This window comes from Aptenodytes patagonicus, chromosome 24 (assembly GCF_965638725.1).
Source record: "Aptenodytes patagonicus chromosome 24, bAptPat1.pri.cur, whole genome shotgun sequence".
Classification (NCBI taxonomy): Eukaryota; Metazoa; Chordata; class Aves; order Sphenisciformes; family Spheniscidae; genus Aptenodytes; species Aptenodytes patagonicus.
This window is the reverse complement of record NC_134972.1, coordinates 5783651-5804830: the sequence shown is the minus strand read 5'-3', so window position 1 is coordinate 5804830 and position 21180 is coordinate 5783651. Positions and strand designations below refer to the sequence as shown.

Below are 21180 nucleotides of genomic sequence, written 5' to 3'. Positions count from 1 at the left end.
TCAGGGAAAACTGACGTGCCCCTTTGCCTGCAGGCTTTATAGTAGCAGACTACCTCCTACTGCCTTCTAAAAAAGCAGAGGGTGTAGGAAATGCTGTTTGACTGCATCAGTGATTAATCTTTCACCAGACCGAAGCAAGCTTGTGAGTAACAGATCCAATGTTCGCGTTTAAGACTGGATTCTTGGCAACAGTTAGGGCCCTTTGTGATACCTGGCAGTACTGGGAAACCTCTAAAAATGTTTCTTCCTGTTGTTAATATGTTGTACCATACCCAAAATGTAATGAGAGGGGTTTCTGGGTGAACTTTCAGTCCCATCCTGTTAGGATGACTTGCTACTATCTCTTACTATGAGATGCTGCAGTTTGAGGGGTCTTTTCTGGACTTTCCCTTGTTGGACACATGAAGGTGCCCTTCCAGCACAGATTTGCTTTCTGGAGACAGCCTGCAGAGCTCATGTCTGCAAAGCAGAGCTCAGGGACGTGAGCAGTGTAAGCAGGGCCTTTGCTTTGTACTGCTGCTATGAGTAGTATGTTGTCACACTGACCCATGTGTTCTTTGGTCAGGTTCTTAATTTTTTGCCTTTTTTTGTTAATTGCAGGTTTTCCTACCCTAGTAGCATCCTCTTTAAGACGACCATGACTTAAAGAACAGAGGATTTGTTCGCAAATTGCTTGTGTTTCTGACAATCTCCATCTCGAGGAAGTGGGAGCAGAGATAACGTTCCAGGTTGAACTCAGTAAATCATAGATTGTACCGGTGTCATCTTTACTTTCTTTGATACAGCTGTGATCTTGGATGTTAGAGCCCTAACACAAAGTCTGCCGCATTACTGTGGCTTCTTAATTAAACCTCAAACCACTTTAAAAACAAATCTTGAGGGAGGAGTTGTATTTTTCTCTAAAGTTGTTAATGCTGACATCTCTGCCTAACTTTAAGGGTGTTGTAGATGCTTTATAAAGCAGAAGAAACACTGTGCAATGATTCTGACTGTTCCAATTACTTGTTATGTATCAAAGCAGAATACTTCACAGTACAAATCCCAGTTTATGGGCGCATTTGGTAATAAAAAGGGGTAATATTGGAACAGAAAACTTATTTTGGAGTGAAATATCCTGCCCTGGAAACAAAGAGCTCAGAAGTGATGGAGAAGTTGCATCAAAAGGGGAAAAATGGGATTTGAAATCATATGTTTTTTAGCAGGTATGCTGCAGTAATACCCTCCTTGCTGGGCAATGGAAGAGTGGAATAAAAGATAGCAGAAAGAATATATTAGTGCAGATTAATACTGACAAAAATAGCACTATAATCCTAATGCCCATCATAGTTGACCAGTGGAACTATAATTAAAATAAAAAGCCCATATAAGAATTAACCAGCAAATACTTGGCTGTGTGGAGGGTAACACAAGATCATCACACATGAGACATGATCAGTAAGGGACTGTTGCCCTTTGCTTTCCTTCCTGTTATCGCCGTGTTCTTGGGACGGAGTGTGGTGCTTTTTATAGGAGCTGCTGAGTGAGTGTCCCCCTCACAGTGAGACTTGTGTTGTGGTGCACATTAACGCTTTCTAGCAGTAACGAGAAATTTTTTCTGAAGGTCTCTGCGGCTCAGCAGCCCCAGTGTGGTCTGAGGAGAGAATCCCAGAGCACCTTGGTGTTTTTTCCCCTGTTCTACAGATGAGTCACTTGTCCATCTTCATACTTAGTTTATAGGTGGGGACAACTGAGACTGGATTATTCTTCCACCTTTGTTGAAAACTGGCACTAAGAGCTGTAGGAGAGATGCACTGGCACATCTGAGTGCTTTTCCCTGATGTGCTAGCAGAGCTTGATGCTAACATTAGCTGAACTTTGACGTTGTCTAAAATAATTACAGATGATTGTATTGCTTAACTTTGCCCAAAGTGTTTTCCTTGGCCTTTTTTCTCTGTGGTGAAGGGTAAGTGATTCCAAAGTTGAGGTTTGCTGAAGCCCTCTCTGTCCCTGGAAAACGTGCCCTGGTATTTTGGTGCTTTTGATCAAGAATGACTATTGTGTATACACAACTAGGGAAAAACTTGGTGTTTTTTGTTAAATGACTGCATGTTATGCCAGCTAGAGAGAGGTGTCAGAGGTGCAGGATGGCTTTCTCAATACAGCAGCAGAGAGAAAATGGTTCTGGTGTTGCCAGGTGATGATGTCCAGTGATGGGTAATGTGCAGTGTCTGTGTGTCAGCTGGTTGTGGCTACGACCATGGGGAAAATAAGTGCCAGGAAAAAAAGCTTCAGGAACGGTGAGCTGCAAACGTCCTGTGCAAGGGAGTTGGTACGGTTTTCCTGTGACTGGATTACAGCATCCTGACTTAGGGGTGAAAAAAATTAGAAAAATTGAGTGAGCCTGCCCCTTGTACTTAGGAAAGTAACTGCTAAGGAAGTTCTTCTGGCTTGTGAGATAAGGCAAAATATGACATAATTCTTGATGGATAAGAATCGATAAGTATTCGGACTGTGCAAATGAGGAGTGGCTTTGTGCCTGGTTCAGCAAAGCACTTAATTTTAAGTGCCTGCTAGCACAACCGGAGCTTAAAATGCCTTGCTGGCTGTCCCTGGAGGCTAAATATTCCTAGGGCAGTTGTTGGGGACATCTGAAAAGCACTTGGCTGTCCCCTCAGCTTCAGTACTAAAGCACGGTGGGCTGTCTTGCATGCAGAGCTTGGAGGTGGATGAGATAGGGCTAAAACACAGAAAGCTGGAAACAATTCAGTGGAAAACCACATGCATTGTTTGTCCACCTCAGAAAAGAATTTCACCCCTGAAGAACAAAGTTTTTAGTGGCATCCAGAATGCTTATCAGGAACTATAATAGGAATATATCAGGAACAATATCGGGAACTACTTATCTGGTAATTCCAGATGTTGTTAATTTGTTTGTGGAAGGGTGATGGAGAAAATCCAAAATGAAGCAGTGATTTTTTTTTTAAACTTTTTTTTTTAAAGTGGGAATTGATGATTTGATAGTTGGCTTTTTCAAGCTCAATGATTTGACTAACTTAACTGAAAAGAGGGGTGATACCTCCTCCTCAAACCTAGTGGCTTTTGGGTTATCCAACATAGCCTTGGAAAAAAATGGGGGATGTGATCTAAGACAAAACTTGAAAATGTTTGCGGAGGGAAGACACATCCACACGATGGAGATGTTTTTGTAGCTGTTATTGCAGAGCTCAAACATGCAGCTGGGAGATCATCATGCTACATGTCTCATTTGCTCCTGTGCAAACAGCATTTAATGTCTCTGGGAGGTACTTTCAGCGTGGATTTTATAAGGAGGTGTTCTGCCTAATTGTGTTTGGATGAAGCTATTTCTATTTCCTTAGCGTACCTGCTGTCTCTTGCAGAGGGTGGTGGACTGGCATAGCAGGATAACACAGAAAATGCAGTGTGTTTTGGGAACGCTAACGGCTTGTGAAAAGGCCTTTGGTCCTACAGATCCCGTGAAATCTAACCTGCTTTACTTTGTGTGTACAGGGCAGAGTCCAGCCAGTCCTCTTCTGGACTATGATTAACTCAGGTGAAGTGGTCTGTTGAGTTGGTGCTTCAAACACTGTCTGGCTGTGGTTGAACTTGCTTTATTTTGGCTCAGCATGAACAAATCAGGCCTGTTGTGGGGACCTGTTGTCTGGCAGGCACAAAACCTGCCTGCAGTAATACCTTGTTTTCTTTTCTGCTGTTTAAATGTTATCTGATAGGGTGTGTTTGAAGATCTGGAGAACTTAAATGCAGCTCAAACAGCTGAGTAAGCGATTGAGTGTGAAGATACAGTAATCATGTTGGTAGGAAGGGGGTTCTCAGGACGAGCTATTTCTGATGGTTTCCCCACCATAACCACCAATGGTGCCGTCCCAGAAGGACAAGGTGGGCCTAGGCTGTGCTGGAGGGCAGTTGTGTCCATCCGAGGGTGAGGTGTGCAGTGTTCAGTGTACGGTTTGTCTGCTGTAGCAGCGCTTACGGAGCTTGGCTAATTTATATGTTCACCAGTGGAAGGCAGCTCTGGAAAAGCTTATCACAAAAGGGTGATGGAAGGAGCAACCCATTTCTCGGTAAACTTCCTCACCATAGCGTTAGTTAGGGCAACTTGCTTGGAAGCAGCACCTTGTGCTTGTTTGTAGATCGGCATTGCTGGCTGCCTGTGACTTGCAAGAGGATTCCAGGCTTGCAATACACGTGAATCACTTGAATGCAGCAGAGTGCTATCTTCTTACCTCGCTCCACTCTTGCGAGGAGCTAAGAGAGGGGATCACGCACAGCTTTGTGCGGCTGGTTTTACCTAGTTTAGAAGTGCTTGCCTGGCTGCGAAGAGTTCTGCATCCTGCTGAAATTACAGAAGGGCTGAAAATATAACTACCAGCGCTGGAAACTGGCCAGTACACTGACACAAACCTGCATGGAAAATTGGTCTGGCATCTGTATTGACTGGAGATAATCGGAACTTCCCATTTTTATTTTTTTTTTCAGCTTATCCTAAAACCAGTTAGCAAGAACAACAGTCAGGCCAGAAGTGTGTAGCAAGATAACCATGTTCTCGTGCTGTTGTAGAGGTAGATGCCAGGCCTAAGTGCAAAAGAGTGATGTTTCCCAAGAGACCTGTGGCTGTTGCTGGCTCTAAGCTGATGGTGATCGCAACGCTGACTGCGTGCTACCTGTTCAACGATGTTAATATGTCTTAAGGATGAGCATATAAATAACTTATTATGTCTTAGAATGAGAGCGGTATTCTAGCTTCTGCTGGCTTTTATGGGAAAAGAGTTGAATTTCCTTCAGAACTTTAAATCACAGGCACTTGTTTATGAATGCGTGGGAGAACTGTCCTCTGAGCTGACTCTCAGGCTTAGTTCTTGCTTCTCTCCCTTCTGGTGCTTGCAAAGTCTCTGGATTTATTTGCTCTATTGCATCTGAAGCCTGGACTGGTCTCTCGCCTTTTGCTTTCCATACGTGTACTGGAAAAAAGGCTCTAATGGAAAAGACGTGAGGATGTTCCTAGTGCCTGGATTACTTTTGCTTCTAAGCTCTGCCTTGTGTGTGACCCACCCTCCCCGGCCACGTGTGGAACAGCTATCTAACTTCACTTGAGGCAGCGCAGGCTCTTAAGCTGACCTTGACTGGCTTGGAGTTACACAAATCCTGGCTTGTCTGTCTATTGTATTGGAGCTGGCATAATGCATTAGAGCTGGCAATTTCTGGCTGTTGGAAGGGTTGTCTTGCTTGCCATTCACTGAAAATAGAAGTTAATTGTCCTGTAATGTGCATCTGGCAGTGCTTCATAATAATTGCTTGTCAATTTGTCTTTGATCTATTTCCTTTCAACTTTGCCCAGATTTAGCAAAGTTGGGGGTTGGACTGGAATAATGAGGGAGAAATTGGTTGTGGTCTGAGGCTCTGGAAGCTGAAAGTAGTCCTTGAGGCTGATGAGGTGGTAATGTTGTAGATATGTAGTGTGCAAGGAGGAAGGATTAACCAGTGGGGAACAGCTGTTAACAAGATAGTTAAAAGCTAAAGTAAGTGTATTAATTTCAGCATGATGCTGTGAAAAACCATCAGAGTTCAAATGAGTGCTGGGTCACTTGTCTAAGCAAAACCTGCTTGTTCAGCGCAGCGGTGACCAGGCAGACCGCAAGAGCTGGGCAGCACCCGTCCTTACCGCTGCAACCCATAGGAGAAGACAGCCATCAGCTTCTGCAAACAGGTCCCTCTTCTACTGCGTAATGCTGCATGGTAGGTAAAAGAAAACTCTTAAATCCATTAGAAAGTCTTCGTTAGGCAGTGTTGGCTGCGATCCACGTGCTTGATAGCTTGGTCCCTCCCTGGGCTGTGCTGAACAGCTTCGCTGTTCTGGGCTGTCTAATGCTGCCAAGTGAGAATTTCAGCCATCTATTGGGTCCTCCTTCCCCTCTTCTCTGTCATACCTTGCTGAAAAATGTGAACTGGATTTTCTGGCTGTTGCTTACCAACAAAGTTGCTGCTTTTGAGGTAGCTGTAGGAGTACAGGTCCTTCTGGAACTGCTCTTTTAGTATGAATCTGAAGTATTGGCCACAGTTGCCAATAAAAAGGTTTCAAGTGCTTCAAAATGCTTCAAGTGTATTAGCTAGTAACCCACTTATACACCTTGACCCCTAACCTTAAAATGATGATGTGGTGTTACTGTTAACTTTTTTTGCAATGCAACAGTTTCAGGCGAGTGCCATTTTCTTTAGCAGGATGTGCAGTTCAGGAGCAGTCAATAATAAATATGCAGGGGACTTGGGAGGTGAAGGGTAGACCAAAGCTCCAAAATCATCTCTTCTGCACAAGAGACTTAAAAGGAAATCTCTCTTTGTCTAGGTACAGACTACTAAAGGCATCCCTGCCATTTCCAGACATCCAGATATACAGCGGTTGTTCCATGAGAAACCTATAAGCAGATATACCTATAGCTCTGACCTTGGCCTGGAAAGACCCACAGCCCGAAACCCTCCTGGAAGGAGCAGGATTCCTGTTGTAGCTCTGATTTGCTCTGGCGCATGGATGTGATCAAGCCCCGCTTCTGTAAATATGTGCGCGATGCCTGAAAACCGGTGGCCTGATTTCTCTGCCCTGTCTGTGCACCTGCTGCTTCCTTTGGAAGCCAGTTTGCAGGTGTAGGTTCTTGGTATTCTTAAAATTGGCTTGTACATCCTGCTAATGGACTTGGACCTTTTATTTCCAGAGCCATTTCTGTATGAGGAGTGAGGCAAGAAGCTGCTGTTCTTTGTGCTCTTTCTCTATCCCTTTCCACTTCCCTCATCCTCCTGCTGATTGAGTGTTTTGCAGTCCCATTCTCCGCATGCAAAACTGCGAGCGCTGAAGCCAATTAGCAGCGGAAGGTGTAATAAATGCAGAGAAATTCAAATTAGGGTGGCATTTTTCACACCTTTTCTGATTTAAATGTGGAATGACTACCTGGGGGAAGTTAGACATTCTTGATTATCTTGTGCCTTTCTGGACTAAATCCTGGGTATGGTCAAAAGCTGGGCTCAGTAAACTGTGGTCTGTTTTAACTGAGGCAATCGGACCAGATGACGTATTAGTTGTTTAGAAAGTAAAGCTTTGCACTCTCTTTCGAATGGATGTGGATCATCAAATTTTGCTTCTCTGATGGCAAAGTCGCTTACTCTAGATTGCTGTGTAAAAATTGCTCTATGTACCCTGATTAAATCAATACTTGTTTTCTCTGGAGAGAAGCATGCTGCTTTTACTAGTAGCAAAATTGTCATGCTTTAATCTGCAGTCAGTGGGAGTTTAATAATAAAGTAACCAAATTGGTAGGTGTATTTGCAGACAAAATAAGTTAAATGATTTTGCACAGCTTCCATGTGTGGTGTCATCAGCTGAAGTTTGCAGGAGTTAAAGGTAGGGGAGAGAAGGACACGAGGATGTAATTTTCCTACGACTTGTATAAGTACTGTGACAACTCTGCAAATGTTGCAGGCTTCCTCTTCCTCGGATGCGGCTCCACCTGACATACTCGTCTCTCGCTGCTCCATTTGGAAGGTGCTCCGGGCCATATTTCTGTCAGGTCCCTATGTGTTGATGTTGCAGTCCTGTATCAGAAAGCATTAACTTAATTTTTTTTTTTTTTGTTAGATTCTAAATTTCTCTTTCCTTTGAGCTCTCAGCATGGTTTAGCTATGTTCTCCATTGCATAGACTGTAATTTTCTTTGCCAGTTGGCCCTGGTTGCTTGTAAGCAAAATAGCATGATGTACATATTCTAGCAAGGGTGCTCTAGGAGTGACTTTGTTAATTAGCACAGGATCCAGACCAGAGGAAAGGTACCTAGCCCAAAACGTTGCTAATGAGACATTAGCAGTTGGTCTGAAGAGGTACCAGTCCCACTTCAGCTGAAGCAAAGATTTAGAAGAAGGAGGTCCTTGAATTTAGTGGATCTGCTTTTTATTTTTTATAAAGTTTAATCTATTTTTGCTGCTCAGCTTGTGTTTCTTTCTGCTGAGCGTAGTACTGTAAACAGAGATACAGTACCCTGCTGGCCTCCAGGCCTGGTGGGAGGAGCTGTAGGAAGGGAACTGAACCCCTGGAGAAGAGGGGAGGCTTCTGATGGACGACCTCTGACTTTCTCATGGGGGGGGGGGGGGGGGGGGGAAGTCTTGTGATTCCCAAAAATTTTTCATGATGACTGAGACTCTGTAATAAAAAAAAAAAAAAGAAATTGTTTGTTTGTTTAATGTTTTCTCTGGATTTTATCTGTGGTCCATGGAAATATTGTACAGAAATTAAAAAAATAAGCCCAAACCTGATCTCTCCAATGATTTTAAAAAGCATAATGTGTTAAGAAAGTAGGGATTGTGGAAGCGGTGCTGGTTATGGGTCCCTTATTTCTTACCGGCTCCATTGTGGGTTATAAGAGTGTGGGGGGGAAAATCAGTAGAGAGCTGTCTTTCTTTTTTCAACATAGGCATCCTTTGGGCTAAAGATAGCACAGCAAGATGTGCAGATTTGTTCCCCAGAAATGAGACCAATGTGGCTAGGGTAGAACAATAAGGCTACCGCTGCGGGTTTAGGAGTTCTTAAAAAATGGCTTGTAATTTGAGATCCTCAACTTGAAGCAGCTTAAGGGAGAGAGTCAGGGTTATTTCTGTGTCTGAATCTGAGCGCTATGAAGAAATGAGGCCCTCCAGAACTGCAAGGGTTTTAAAACCCTCTCTGGCAGGAGTGAGCAGCATCTGTATGGCTTGCTGTATCCCAGGGCCATGTCCCATTTTTCTGAATTTGAATATCCATTTTGCAGCCTGGTTGTAGTTTTTAAGACCTGTAAATGAAGTCTTGACACTTTTTTTTTTTCCTTCTTTCTTTTTTATTTATTTATTTATTTTTCCTCCTTCTTTCTGTTGCACCTTTTTGTAACTTCTCTGGGGCTGCTACGCATTAGTTCTGCTACTAAAAGTCAATGGGGCTTCCTTGGAAAACCCGATCGGTCTAGTTCCTATGACATACTATGGTGTGCAAAACTAAGGGGTTTGCATGCTAAGAGAGATTTTTTTTTGTTTAACAGCTCTGGTGCTGACAGGCATGTTATTTGCATGGGTAACTCTTCTGTGGCTGTTTTGGAAGATGGGCTGTAATGGGTGCCATGAAAGCTGTTTGATAACAAATGGGGAGGGTTATACTTTGAACATAGCAGCGTTGTTTGATCATTTGCTCTTTTTCAATCTTTTCTTAGTAAAAATAAATCCCAGTTTTACTAAAAGCTTCAGTGGGCCTTTTGGCTGTGGTGTTTGGTTTGTTAACAGCTTGTAAGCACCAGTCGTTGCAAGACTGGAGTTGTCAAATGCAACCTATTCTAACACTAAATTTTACCCAAATGTGGCTGTCTTGCTTGTCACATTTTGCATGGTGGGGAGGAACTCATTTAAGTGCCAAATAACGATTAGTAATTATGTACAAGCATGTCAAATGTAACTATATATGTATTGTTGATCTGGTAGTTTCTGGCAGCTTGTAAAGAATGGGATTCACCAAAGGGCTCAAACTTTGAGAATTCTTTGGGATGTGACTAGCTTTTTACAGTGTGTAACTACAGCTCTTGGTGTCGTGGGACTTCTGAAGGCTACAGCAGCACCGAATCATAACTTACTATTGAGCTGATTCTTTAGAAATCCTTAAGCATAAAAGAAACGTGTGCTGTAATGTAAGGTAATGGAGAGCAAATGAAGTGCTGTTAGGTTGTGGCATCGACAGTGTCGTTGTGCTTCCCTTTTTACCGTTGTGCAGCACTTCTTGGCTACTTGGATCTGTGCGACTCTTTGTTCTGATTCATTCTGATCTCTGGCAGCCAGGTGCGAAACTTTGATGCCTATATACCTCCATCCTATCAGCTTCCTATTTTTGTCGAGGACTAAAAATGTAAAACCCATATATTTTGATGCATTGGTAACAGAGATGAAAGACTTTCATCCTAAACAAGTCAAGTATGTCCTGGGAGTCCTGACTTTACTATAGCAATGACTACAAAATGAATTGTGGTGGGGTTTTTTTGTCTGTTCCCCCCCCCCCTTTGTTCTTCTGTCCTTTTTTAAAAGCACTAACATCAAACCATGTGTGGGAGATGGGTTTCTTCTGCTTCTTGCACAAATCAGCTTTGTAATGTAACTTAGATGCTTCAAAACTTGGGAAGCCTTTTAAGTGTAGGTCTGTAGTAATTCGGTGGGTGATCTGTAGCTCTGATTTCTGTCCAAGTCAACGTTGCTGTTTATACTCCAGCTTTCTTCTTCATAATGGAAATTATGAAGAAGATTATGGGCAATGAAGGACACTCTGGCAGGACAAGTAACCGGTGTAATTGCTTGTTTTTATGGAGATGTTAAATGTTAACTTCGCTTCCATTAATTGAAGATTTGCCCCCTTGGATTCCTTTTAGTTCCCAGAAATAACTGTCTAGGCAGAGTTGGAAGCTCTGGAGCTAAGCACATGTAAGGGGTGCTCCCACCGTGCTCTGTTGGTAGCTGCTGAGTGCCCTCCCTCTTCTGACTGTACTCTGAAGGCAGATGGAGGCAGGGACAGGGTTGGAAGCAAGGACCAAGAGGTGTCTTTGTTAATAATAGGGTGATTTTATGTCTTCCACAGGTGGATTTGCGATAGTGTTTCTTGTGAGGACTAACAATGGGATGAAATGTGCCCTGAAGCGGATGTACGTCAATAATGAGTATGACTTGCAAGTCTGCAAAAGAGAAATCCAAATCATGGTAAGTCACCGCTTTGTGTTGGGGCCCCAGACTGGGAGTGGAATGGTGTGAGAGCCTGGTCACCTTCTGCCTGTGATCTGTGTAGCATCACGTTGCAAACTGTGGGTTTTCTTAGGTCTTTCCAAAAGAAAGAGAGTTTGCTAACTTCTGGAGTTATGCGACTATATGAAAATCTTGTATTGAATTATTTAAAATGTAAATAGTTTCAGTGGACAAGAAAAATGTAGGAGCTGAAAAAGCAGAGGGAATCTCAGGAAAATGAGGGGAGGAAAAAAACTCCTATGTCAACCCCATGACTTAATGGGAAAGGGAAGAGCTGAAAAGGTGAGCATTGTTGGGGGTGTTAGACTTCAAAGCCCAACAATCTTCAGGGCTGAAGTCTTCAGCCTTTTAGACTTCATCAGAAAAGGCTGATGATTCTGATGTAACCGTCTCCGAACTCAAATCAGTGCATGAATGGAAGACCTCCATCCTGAGATGAATCTGTATCACAACAGCTTCTAATCTTTTGGGTTGGGATGAAGGCTATCTCTGTATTGGTGAGGTTGATAGATTAAAAACCATATTTGTGGGGTTTTGAAACAGGGAAGTGTTTATAATAAGCACTGGGATATTTCTTGAGATTATTGGATACAAGGAGTTATATGATAGGATAGCTATTTTTAATAGCTGTTTTAAACTTAGCGTCTCTAAACAAAGAAGAAATTGAGATGATCCAAATAGATTTGCTTAGTCTTGTTTGGAGCCTGGTAAACATGGGAAGTGCCACTTTTGAAGTTGTATTCAAAGATATCGATGATCATTTAAAGGAACTGCAAGGTGGGGAAGGAAATATAAAATCTTCATTCTGCTAATTTACAACACGAGGTATAGGTTTGGGGTAAATGATCTTCATATCAGAAGCTTTTACCTGTAGCAATTCTGGGTGTTTTTTGAAGTAGCCTTTAGTTAGGTTAATACGTTTAAAGTTAACTTCTGGAGTTTGTGCGATAGTGCAGTGAAGCTTTTGGGCATGCTTTGTCATTACCGTAGCTAACGCTACATGGGAAAAGTTGAGATTAGATCTTACATCAAAGGTTTTAGCTGTGCTCACAAAGCTTGTTTACTTGGATTTTACCTGCTGGTGCTTTCCAGTTGTCTCCGTGTCTTTGGTACCTCTTTGAAATGTGTGGCTAACCTGGAAACAGACCGAGAAATATCCTTCTTACTCAGCAGGTCCACTTGCTCCTGAACTGAATCTTATCATAAGCACTAATCTTTGTCCTGAAGAACCAGTACGTCACTAAAAGGAAATATTTTCTTCTTTCCTAGCTTTTGGGCAATAAAGAAGTGTTTTAAACTTAACTGCACTTTTTGCAACCGTACAGCATTACAGCAGAATGTGGCCAGCAGAATCTTTGATTTCTTTTACTGGTGAGGCTGAACATGGAGCTGGACTGGCGATCACACCTGGGAGTGTGTGTGAAGCTGGCGGTCCCAAAGACATGACTTTTCCCTGCAGGTTTAGCATATGTCATGGATAAGTCATTGATATGAGAACTTGTGCTTTAATCCATTGAGTTACTTAAAATAAGGTACTTCTAAAAGCAAGGTTAAAATTTATTTTATTACCTTAGTGGTTTTTTTTGAGCATGTGAAGATCTGAAATACTATTTGCTAGCAGAAGAGTGGAAGGAGATCAGAAAAGTAAGCACAACATGTACTGTGCGTGGCCACGACAAAACATCTGCCTTGTTCTCCCCTCTACATAAAGGAGGAGCAGCTCCAGGTAGCTGGGCCTGGGCCATCTAAGGGAACATGCAAAAATCTGGACCGAACCCTGAACAAGTTAGTTCGTCAGATTAGCTGTTTCTCTGCTGTTTGTCTCAAATCCTTCTGGGAAGAAAACGGGCAGAGACAGACCTCAGGTTTGTTCAAGTTTTGCATGACGATTAATCCAAAGTGACAGAAACTTGTGCCTATATAGAGGAAGAGCTAGGAAAGCTGTTCAGTGTAGAGGAGCCAGATTAAAATGTTGCTAACTCTATATGGCTGGTTTATGCTTCGAATTTATTTATCTTACAGCGGGACCTATCTGGCCACAAGAACATTGTCGGATACATTGATTCCAGTATAAACTCAGTAAGCAGCGGCGACGTGTGGGAAGTGCTGATACTAATGGACTTCTGTCGAGGTGAGTGTGGGCTCAATGTATTGTTCATTGGTAGATTTGTCCCTTTTTGGCGCTTACAGGAAACTTGCACAACATCTTTCTTTTAAAAAAAACAAACCTGTTCCTAGGCCTGGACTTTCCTTGGCTACCAAGGAACCGTTCTGAACAAAGCAAACCCAAAACTAAGTGTGGAGAAGTGGGTGATTTGTGAGGCTATGTTGACCCTGTTAATGGGACTCGTACCACCTTTGCCCCTGCCCGGGGTGGTCCTAGATCCTTCCTGTTGTGAAGGAGAACCCTTAAATATATATTGCTATTTTCTGTAGGCTGGTCCACGAAGAAGTGGCTCTTCTAAAGCTGCCAGGCTGTGGAATGAAATTCTTCTTCACTTTATGTCATATTGCAAGCTTTTTCCACTTCAGCCTGACTTAGGATTGTTCTGGAAGAAGCTTGAAAGTATTCCTTTTACCTCTGACCTTTTTGCTTGGCTGTCTCTAGCCAGACAGGCTCTTCCAGTCTTTTCCAGCTGTCCCAGAGCTTTGATCTCTTGTGGCTAGGATGTGGTGTTTGGAAAATGACGCATGTGCTGTGCTCAAATGCCTCTCACAAGAATAGTGTTAAGCAAAAATAACGTTTTGGCCAGGTGACTTCAGAAGTCTGTGGCTGTTTTGGATGGTGGCAGCTGATGGAAATAGGTATTCTTGGGACTCTCTGGCTTTTAACTGAAGCCGGGTGCATTGTAGAAAGAACAACTAGGTGCCAAAATGCCTTCAAACATATACGGTACAGCTTTCTGTTCTGTCATGCCCTTTTTGCTGCTTCGTTTTGATGTAGGAATCTTGACTAACTTGCGTTGGGTTTGTTTGCTGGTAAAAGGAAGAACCTTAATGTGTAGCTTTGCTGAAGGAATTATTACATAAATTCTCTGACAGCTCTCGCAAGGAGTGTTGTGAGAAGTAGGCCTGGCAGGTGCTAGTAAATCCATACTCAGCTCCACGTTGCAGACCCCACTGTGGAGGGAAGTGCAAACCATAGCAATTCAGAATGCACTCCCTCCAGCTGCATTAGCCTCCCCCCGTGCCAAATCTTGGGCTGATGAAGTAAAATCCATCTTTCTAAGGTGTTTTCTTCCATCTGAAAGGAGGAGATTTGCAAGGTGGTATTTCTCATGTGACTTGCTTCTGCCAGATGCTCTGCTCGGCACACGCCTGCCTCTGTCTCCAACATTCAGACTGAAGCACAGGAATTGCTGTTAATATGTTGGATTTTCCCTTGCTACTTTCCTTTTGTGTCAAACAGCTTCCAAACCAAATCAGTGTGTCTTTGTGTACAGAACTGCACTCACTTTGAGTGCAAAATGTTCACAGCTGTACTATTTATTAAGCTGAGCTTTTCTTTTGTACCATGAAAATAAAGTTTTGTGATGTGAAATGATACAGTTTTGCTTTGCCAAAGGTTCAGAAAGGATTTTTTTTCTCTGTGTATATAGGGTGTTTTGAGGGGGGAAGAACCTCTGTGTGGATTGTTTTGGAAAGGCCTTGACAGCAACAAAACCTCAAAGTTGAGGCAAATTCAGGACTCATTCATGAAAACTTGCTTTTGTTTGTCTGGACTTTCCCTTGTTACAGACGGCTTTTTAATTTTTTTTTGCCAGTCTATGACTTTAGCCAAGCCACTTAGTAGCGTATGGGTTTTTTGAGTGTCTCCCTTTCTCCCTCCTCTTGCTTACATGTGGCAAACTATTTTGTGGACTGTGGGTGCCTCAAATTCAGCCTTTTATTCCTTTAGTCTGACAAAAAAGTCTTATTTTGAAGAAGAAAGAAAAAGATGCGGCTTAGTCAGAATTACATTTGAGTGTTAATACAGCCGGGTAAATGTGGGCCTTAGAGGCTAACTTGTTGCTCTTGAAGCATCGTTCAGACAAGATGAGATGTAACGCCTGCTGGCAGATATACAAAACCCCCGGGGATTTAGGCAAGGGAAAGAGAATGAAAGAAGATGAGTAAGCAGACTGCAAAAAGCCCCTGGGGAAGGCTTGGTGCGAATTTTGAATTTGAACTCATGAACTTCTTGTGCGCTGACTGTACAGCCACAGTTTGATGAGGAGCTGACCAAGACAAGGTATGCTTGGTAGGACTGGGGCTTAGACCAGGCCAGACCTCATTTTGCATACCTGCTCTGATTCTTGGTGTTTGTTTCTCCTCAGGAGGTCAAGTGGTGAACCTCATGAACCAACGCCTGCAGACAGGGTTCACGGAGAATGAGGTCCTGCAGATCTTCTGTGACACCTGTGAAGCTGTAGCCAGGTTGCATCAGTGTAAAACGCCAATAATCCACAGGGATTTGAAGGTGAGTTGTGGACTCTGGTAATACAGCAGGGAGCGTGCATCCTCCTTAACATGTCTGTTTGCTGCCTACGCCAAGGCTTTGAATCCCGATACTGTGTTTCTGTTGTTAGTAATGAGGAGAAGTGGGCACGAATACCTCTCTCTATTGGAAGATAAAAAAAGAAATGAGCCTCTCATTGCTGCTTACCATATGTTTACCATCTATAGATCTACTTAAAAAACACAAATGTTTGTGAATAATTCTGTTTTGCACAGGAGATGTGCCGGAATCTAGCTGATGAATTATTCACAGTGACTTTCTACCACCTGAAATACTATTGATGTTATAAGGTGGTCCACAAAAAGCATGCTGTAAATTTGTTTCCTAGACCCACATTAAAAGGATCCAGAGATGTTGGCCTTGGGGCAGGAGTCGTTAGAAGCTTTTGAAACTGGCCTCTAACTCTCTGTTGACCATGAAAGTGCGTTTTAAAACTCTGTGTGCTTAGCTGGGAACAGAGCTAGGCCAGCGGGGAGAGCTTTTGAAAAGTCCCATGCCTATAATCAAAAAACAAACAGAAAGACATACCCTTTCCTCTCAACTAGCTCATAAAATGTCTGAATAATATATTCAGCCAAGGAGGCTGTGTACATTTGAAATTCAGATGTGCTTTGTGGGTCAGGTTCTGTTTTCAGAGCCCTCAACAGGTGTTTGTTTTGTGCCGCTGGCCATTGTTTTAGAGGAGCAAAAGATGCCATGTGTGCCAACAAGAGCCAGGTAGCCCAGGGGAAAAAAGTCCTCACGGTTTGGTATGCTTGAGCATGTTTCAAATGATTGTGACCCCACTGCTCAGTCAGTTTGAATATGTGAAACAAGTCTGACATCTGTTTTTCCTAGAGTGAAACGGGTGGAGTCATAAATTTGAGGCCTGGATTTAAAGCTGTTAAGGACTGTGGGCATCTTGCAGGTCTTTGTGTAGGCAAGAAAGACTGGTGTGGGAGGATGAGGCTTAGGAACAGGAACCTCTACAGTTGCTGTTAACCCCTGCTGTCACCTTTTTGGTGAATCCCTGGGGTTTTTTATAAAGAACAAACTCATTGTGTGGCATGTGAATAAATTCTGGGACATCTGTGATGGATTAGTAAGTTGATCTTGAGTGTTACTTTCTACACTGAGTTGCAATTGAAATGGACTGTTACGGTCTGATGTCCAGCTCACTACTGCGTGTTTAGATCAGTAAAGTTTTTGCAAGGCCTGGCTCTTGGTTGGTAAGCTGTGCCCAAGGTCAGAGAGTTGGCTCTTCTCTGCTCCGAGACGTGTTTCCCCGTTGAATATTGTATTATTTCTGTCATGACGACCTCTGGAGCTCCAGTCACAAGTGGGGATCTAAGTACTAACACAGAATGATTGATTTAGATATGTTTTGACTTTATTTGAGTTCAAATTTAATAATGCTAAGGGGGAGCTGCAATTCCAAGAGAGATTAAGTGCCAGAAGATTTTTTTGTACAAGTTCTGAGTGTAAGGAAAGGCATCCATTGTGTAGGTGTTTTGTTGGGGTGAACATAAACCTGTTGAAGAGTGGGCAGATGTTGACTTTGCAGACAGCTGCATGGAGATTGGAGGCTTTTTTTGCCTTCCAGCTATTTGATGTTGCTCTAACACTGGAGGTTCCTGCCCAGAGAGCTCTGCCAGCAGAAAGGATTGTGTGAATAGTCTTCAAGCCCTTTCAGACACACGCAGCTGGATTAGTTTCAGCGGCCTGTGGCTGTGATTTTTTGACTTAACCCAACAGGCTTTGCCTGAAGCAGAACAACCTCCTGCTGGCACAGTCTCCAACTGGTGGGAAGTGACCAACAGCTGGGGACAACAGCACCTTTAAGCAGCGTGCCTATAGCACAAGTGGACATCTCACTGCGAATAAAGGCCACAAAAAAGATAGTATGTTTGCTTATTAAGGTTTTCCTTCCTGATCTGATGGTTAACTCTCAGGTGCTGTGTCAGTCTGTCCCTGTGTGCTTACAGCTGCATGATGTGCTGTACAAGGTGTGATGTTTAGTTTCGTGTGCTTTGACTGACTGCCAGAAGAACAGGCGTATGTTGATGCTGCTACTTCCTAAAAATTAGGAAGCCCCTCATGTGCTGCCTCTGCCCTAGTTAGAACCCCTGTAGAGGCAGTGTAAGCCTACTGGCAGTAGGCTTGCCTTGCATGGTCACCTTTGCTTGTTCTTGCAGATACTTTCCTTGCCCTCAGGTTTCATAGGCCATTGCTGCTGCAGGGCATTCCCTAAAAAGTTTATTTTTGTTCTCCTCTCTGGAGTAAGAACACTTCCTATAGCCTTAGGTTAGGCCTTTTAACAGCGAAGAACAAATGGCCAAACCTTCTTATGGCTATCTGTTATGTTACCCTGGCTGTGAAGACTCTGCTTCTAAGTTGGAATCTGGGCAGAGAAACTATAACTGTCAGATCCCAGAGGAGTAGGGTTTAGTGAGGTGGAGGGAGGGGAAAATCTATCTAGGGCTGATGATATTGATTTACACAACTACCCTATACCTAGTGGTAGTTGTTTGCATAACCTGTTTTATATTGAACCTTGTCTTTCCGGTCTCACATCCTATAACGCATGCTGTTCAAAGCACCAGCTTAGAGCCAACTTTGATTTCTACAGCTTGGAGCTTTCTGCAGTGAGAGGTCTCCCACTTCTACCTGTGATGCTTCTGCTAGTCTGAACCCATCTGGTTCCAGGAATAGATGACTGGCTTGCAGATGAGTGGCTGAATTTTCTTGTAGTAGACACACAGCAGGATACAGCAAAATACTGTGTCAGTCAACCCAGAGGATGCTGTTGATCAAAACATCTTTATCCTTTCCTTTCCCTACTTTCTGAAATTACCAGAAGGTTGTGCTCTCATGTTAAGGATTTAGTTTCTTCTGCTTTCATTTTAGCAGGAGGCCTCCCAGTGCTGCACTTCTCTGTGGTGTGATAAGACAGTCACGTTGTGCTGCTGTTATCTCTGTGCCTTCTTCCATCACCCTTCTTTGTAATGCCAAGTCTTGCCCTGGAATTTGTTTGGACGGATCTGTGTTCAGTGTGTGATATGTAAAATTGTTCAGTCCTGTAATGGTAAACCCTTGTATTGACCACCTTAAGAATACGCCTGTGCCAAAATCAGTTAGCGCTCTTAGATGTCACGTTGCATTAATTTCTTTGCTATGAAATACTAAACAAGCTTTTAGAGGTAAATAGTGAATGGTGCCAGGGGAGGAAGGGAAGTTGAAACATCTCTAAAGAGACCTGAAGGCGCTGGAAAGCAGTCAGAAAGTGTACCTTGGTTGTGCATCCCTCCCAAATTGCTACCTGAACTTAGAAATACCAGCCTTAGAAGCCAGTGCGCTCATAAGAGGATAATGTGTGTTGATGTTGCTAGTTAAAGAAAGCCTTACTTCTTATCCCTTGCCAGTCTGTGTCTGTGCAGTGTTTTTACGACTTTACTTCTGGTTTTAGCAAAGGCATTTGTTTCAGAGAGCAGAGACAGAAGCTAGCTACATTCTGTAACTAACAAAACTTAAGGCAATTCATAGTTTCCCTTAAAGATTTTTGTTTGGCGTCTAAATCTGACTTTGTAAGTGTTGGGCATGTCAAAGACTGCAGCCAGAGTTGTAAGCTCTCAGCAGTGCTGAAAACAGGATTGCAGCTTTCTGAGTGTTTGACTGGAAGAAGACACCTTCGTACTCTTTTTAAAAGACTGTTTTCTCTGGCCTGGCAGTCAGTAGCAGTAATTCAGGTACTTTGTTTTGCTGTATTTTTTTATTTTTCTTTTTCTGGAAGTTACTGAACAAGCCTCGTTGCTAGAAAGTCCAGTGCTGATGTCTAACAAAACTTGCAGGATGTTTCAGTGAGAAGTCACCTCAGACTTCTCAGCCAGATAAAGTAGAAGGACCCTTCTGGAAATGTTTGAGTATTTGCAGGGAATAGGGAATAACGCTGTCAGTGTTGATCTGCTAGGGAGAACATCTGTGTGCAATGCTTTATTCAAAGCAGATGGATAGCAGAGGGGGGAAGGGGTGTTGTTTAACCCTTGGTTTCAAGCCAGCGTTTCCCTCCTCAGCTGCTCTAATTTGGCTGCGTTTTCTGATGCTTAAAATGCTGACTCCTTCTTTTTCTTTCCTTCTTGTAAAGATCATCCTTGATGGGGAGGTCTACTTCCAAAAGGTTTTGTTAGCAAACACTTATATGGTGATTTTTTTTGAAATATATGAGCAGTATGTTTTATCTCGTTGTATCTGAGCATTTGACATTGATTGAAGATAAATACATTAAAAATTGTGCATGTTCCCTTGAGAGAACATGCTGTTAATGCCACTGTACAGATGAGGAACTGGAATACAGGGATGCTCTGCCAAAGCAAAGAACTGAACCCAGGTTTTTCCACATCTTATGTCCATGTTGTAACATTTAGACAGCTTTTTAGGTGGACGCAAGCTCGATTTTTGTTAATGCATGATTAAGTGTGTTTAGGGGAAAGGCAGTGACTTTGCTGATTTTGTTTATTTTTTTTTTTTAACTATCCCAGGTGTTTGTTTCAGCATTTGTTTCAGTTGTCTGATTCAAGCTACCAAATAATATTTCAGAGAAAGGGGTCATCTTCTCAGCAGCCTGGAGGAACCTCTGCTGATACAGCCACTGTTTAGGGAGTGTGGAGTACCCAACACATTCTGGTAACGAGCAACTAAAGTGTGAGCATAAGCTGAGGTTTGTTTTGAATGAGACCTGAAGTGTCAGGTGAAATGCAGGCAAAGAACTGGAGGTGTATTATAATTTCATAAAGTACAGAAGTGTGTGTGCTGTCATCCATTTGCCCCCTCTCTGCCCCACTAGACAGCGAGGGAGTATAGCTCTTTATAAAGCTGTGGACAGCTTGTATTAGCTGTCCCAAATTCAGATGCCAGACTGTGGGTTATAGTAGCTCAAGGAAGTTGAGTACTAAAGACACCGGGACGCAGTTCTTGTCCTGAAGCACATAGTAGTCTTTTGCAAGCACATCACCTTGTCTCTACTAAGGAGAAAGGATGGAAGGCAGTGTTACGACTATGCTTCCATAATTTGACTTCTATTTTAGGAGATGTGACAAGAGATTTGATGCATATTTTCTTTGCTGTCATGTTATGCTTTTATGTCAGACGTGTCTGATATGTCTTCAGACACTAAAAACCCTGGCTCATCTAAAGAAAACAAATGGTTTTTTTGTCTGAGTGATTCTGTATTTGCCTGTGATGCTCATAGGTTGAAAACATCCTGCTGCACGATCGTGGCCACTATGTCCTGTGTGACTTTGGAAGTGCTACTAACAAATTCCAGAACCCTCAAACAGAAGGGGTGAACGCGGTGGAGGAGGAGATCAAAAAGTAAGTGTGCTTTTCCTTTTCAACTTGAACATAGTTTGTATATGAAGGGTGATTTTTTTTTTTTTTCCCTTGTACTGGGACTAAATTTTACTCAGGCCTGTTGCAGCAGATTGGATGCTGCTGCATAGAAGTGTCTGCTGCAGGTAAATAAGCGCCTGGGGGAAGGTGAAACAATAAATTGAGCTTGAGGTAATTGCTTTAGACCTGAAAGACTGAGCGTACTAATGCAGAGAAGTTGCCCACCTTGACGAGGTGGTGACATGTTCTGTTATGTAAGGGGTCAGTCTATCTCTGTCCCTCATCTATCTTGGCTTCTTTGAACTGCAGTACAGCAGATGACAAAATCCCTGTCCTCCATGAGCCACTCATCATAAATCCTTGCAGTGACTAAGGGAATGCGTGGCCTAACTCCTCAGCTCTTCATACAAAAACATAAGGACCTTGAGGTGTTTAATCTGGCTCCTTCTCTTGCCCCATGCACAACCAGCTATAGTGGTAGCAACTAGGTGCACCTTGATGCTTTTAAAAAGGGAACTTAGG

General features: G+C 42.9%; 1 protein-coding gene across 14 annotated transcripts in view; it reads left to right on the top strand.

Moving 5' to 3' along the window:
* Positions 1-21180, top strand: part of AAK1 (AP2 associated kinase 1) — an 86694-nt gene that overhangs the window by 16199 nt on the left and 49315 nt on the right. For all 14 annotated transcript variants that reach the window (XM_076358953.1, XM_076358941.1, XM_076358942.1 and 11 more), the window contains exons 3-6: positions 10636-10754; positions 12819-12927; positions 15113-15255; positions 20519-20640. In XM_076358953.1, coding sequence (XP_076215068.1) covers positions 10636-10754; positions 12819-12927; positions 15113-15255; positions 20519-20640 — 493 coding nt within the window. The remainder of the gene's footprint in view (positions 1-10635; positions 10755-12818; positions 12928-15112; positions 15256-20518; positions 20641-21180) is intronic.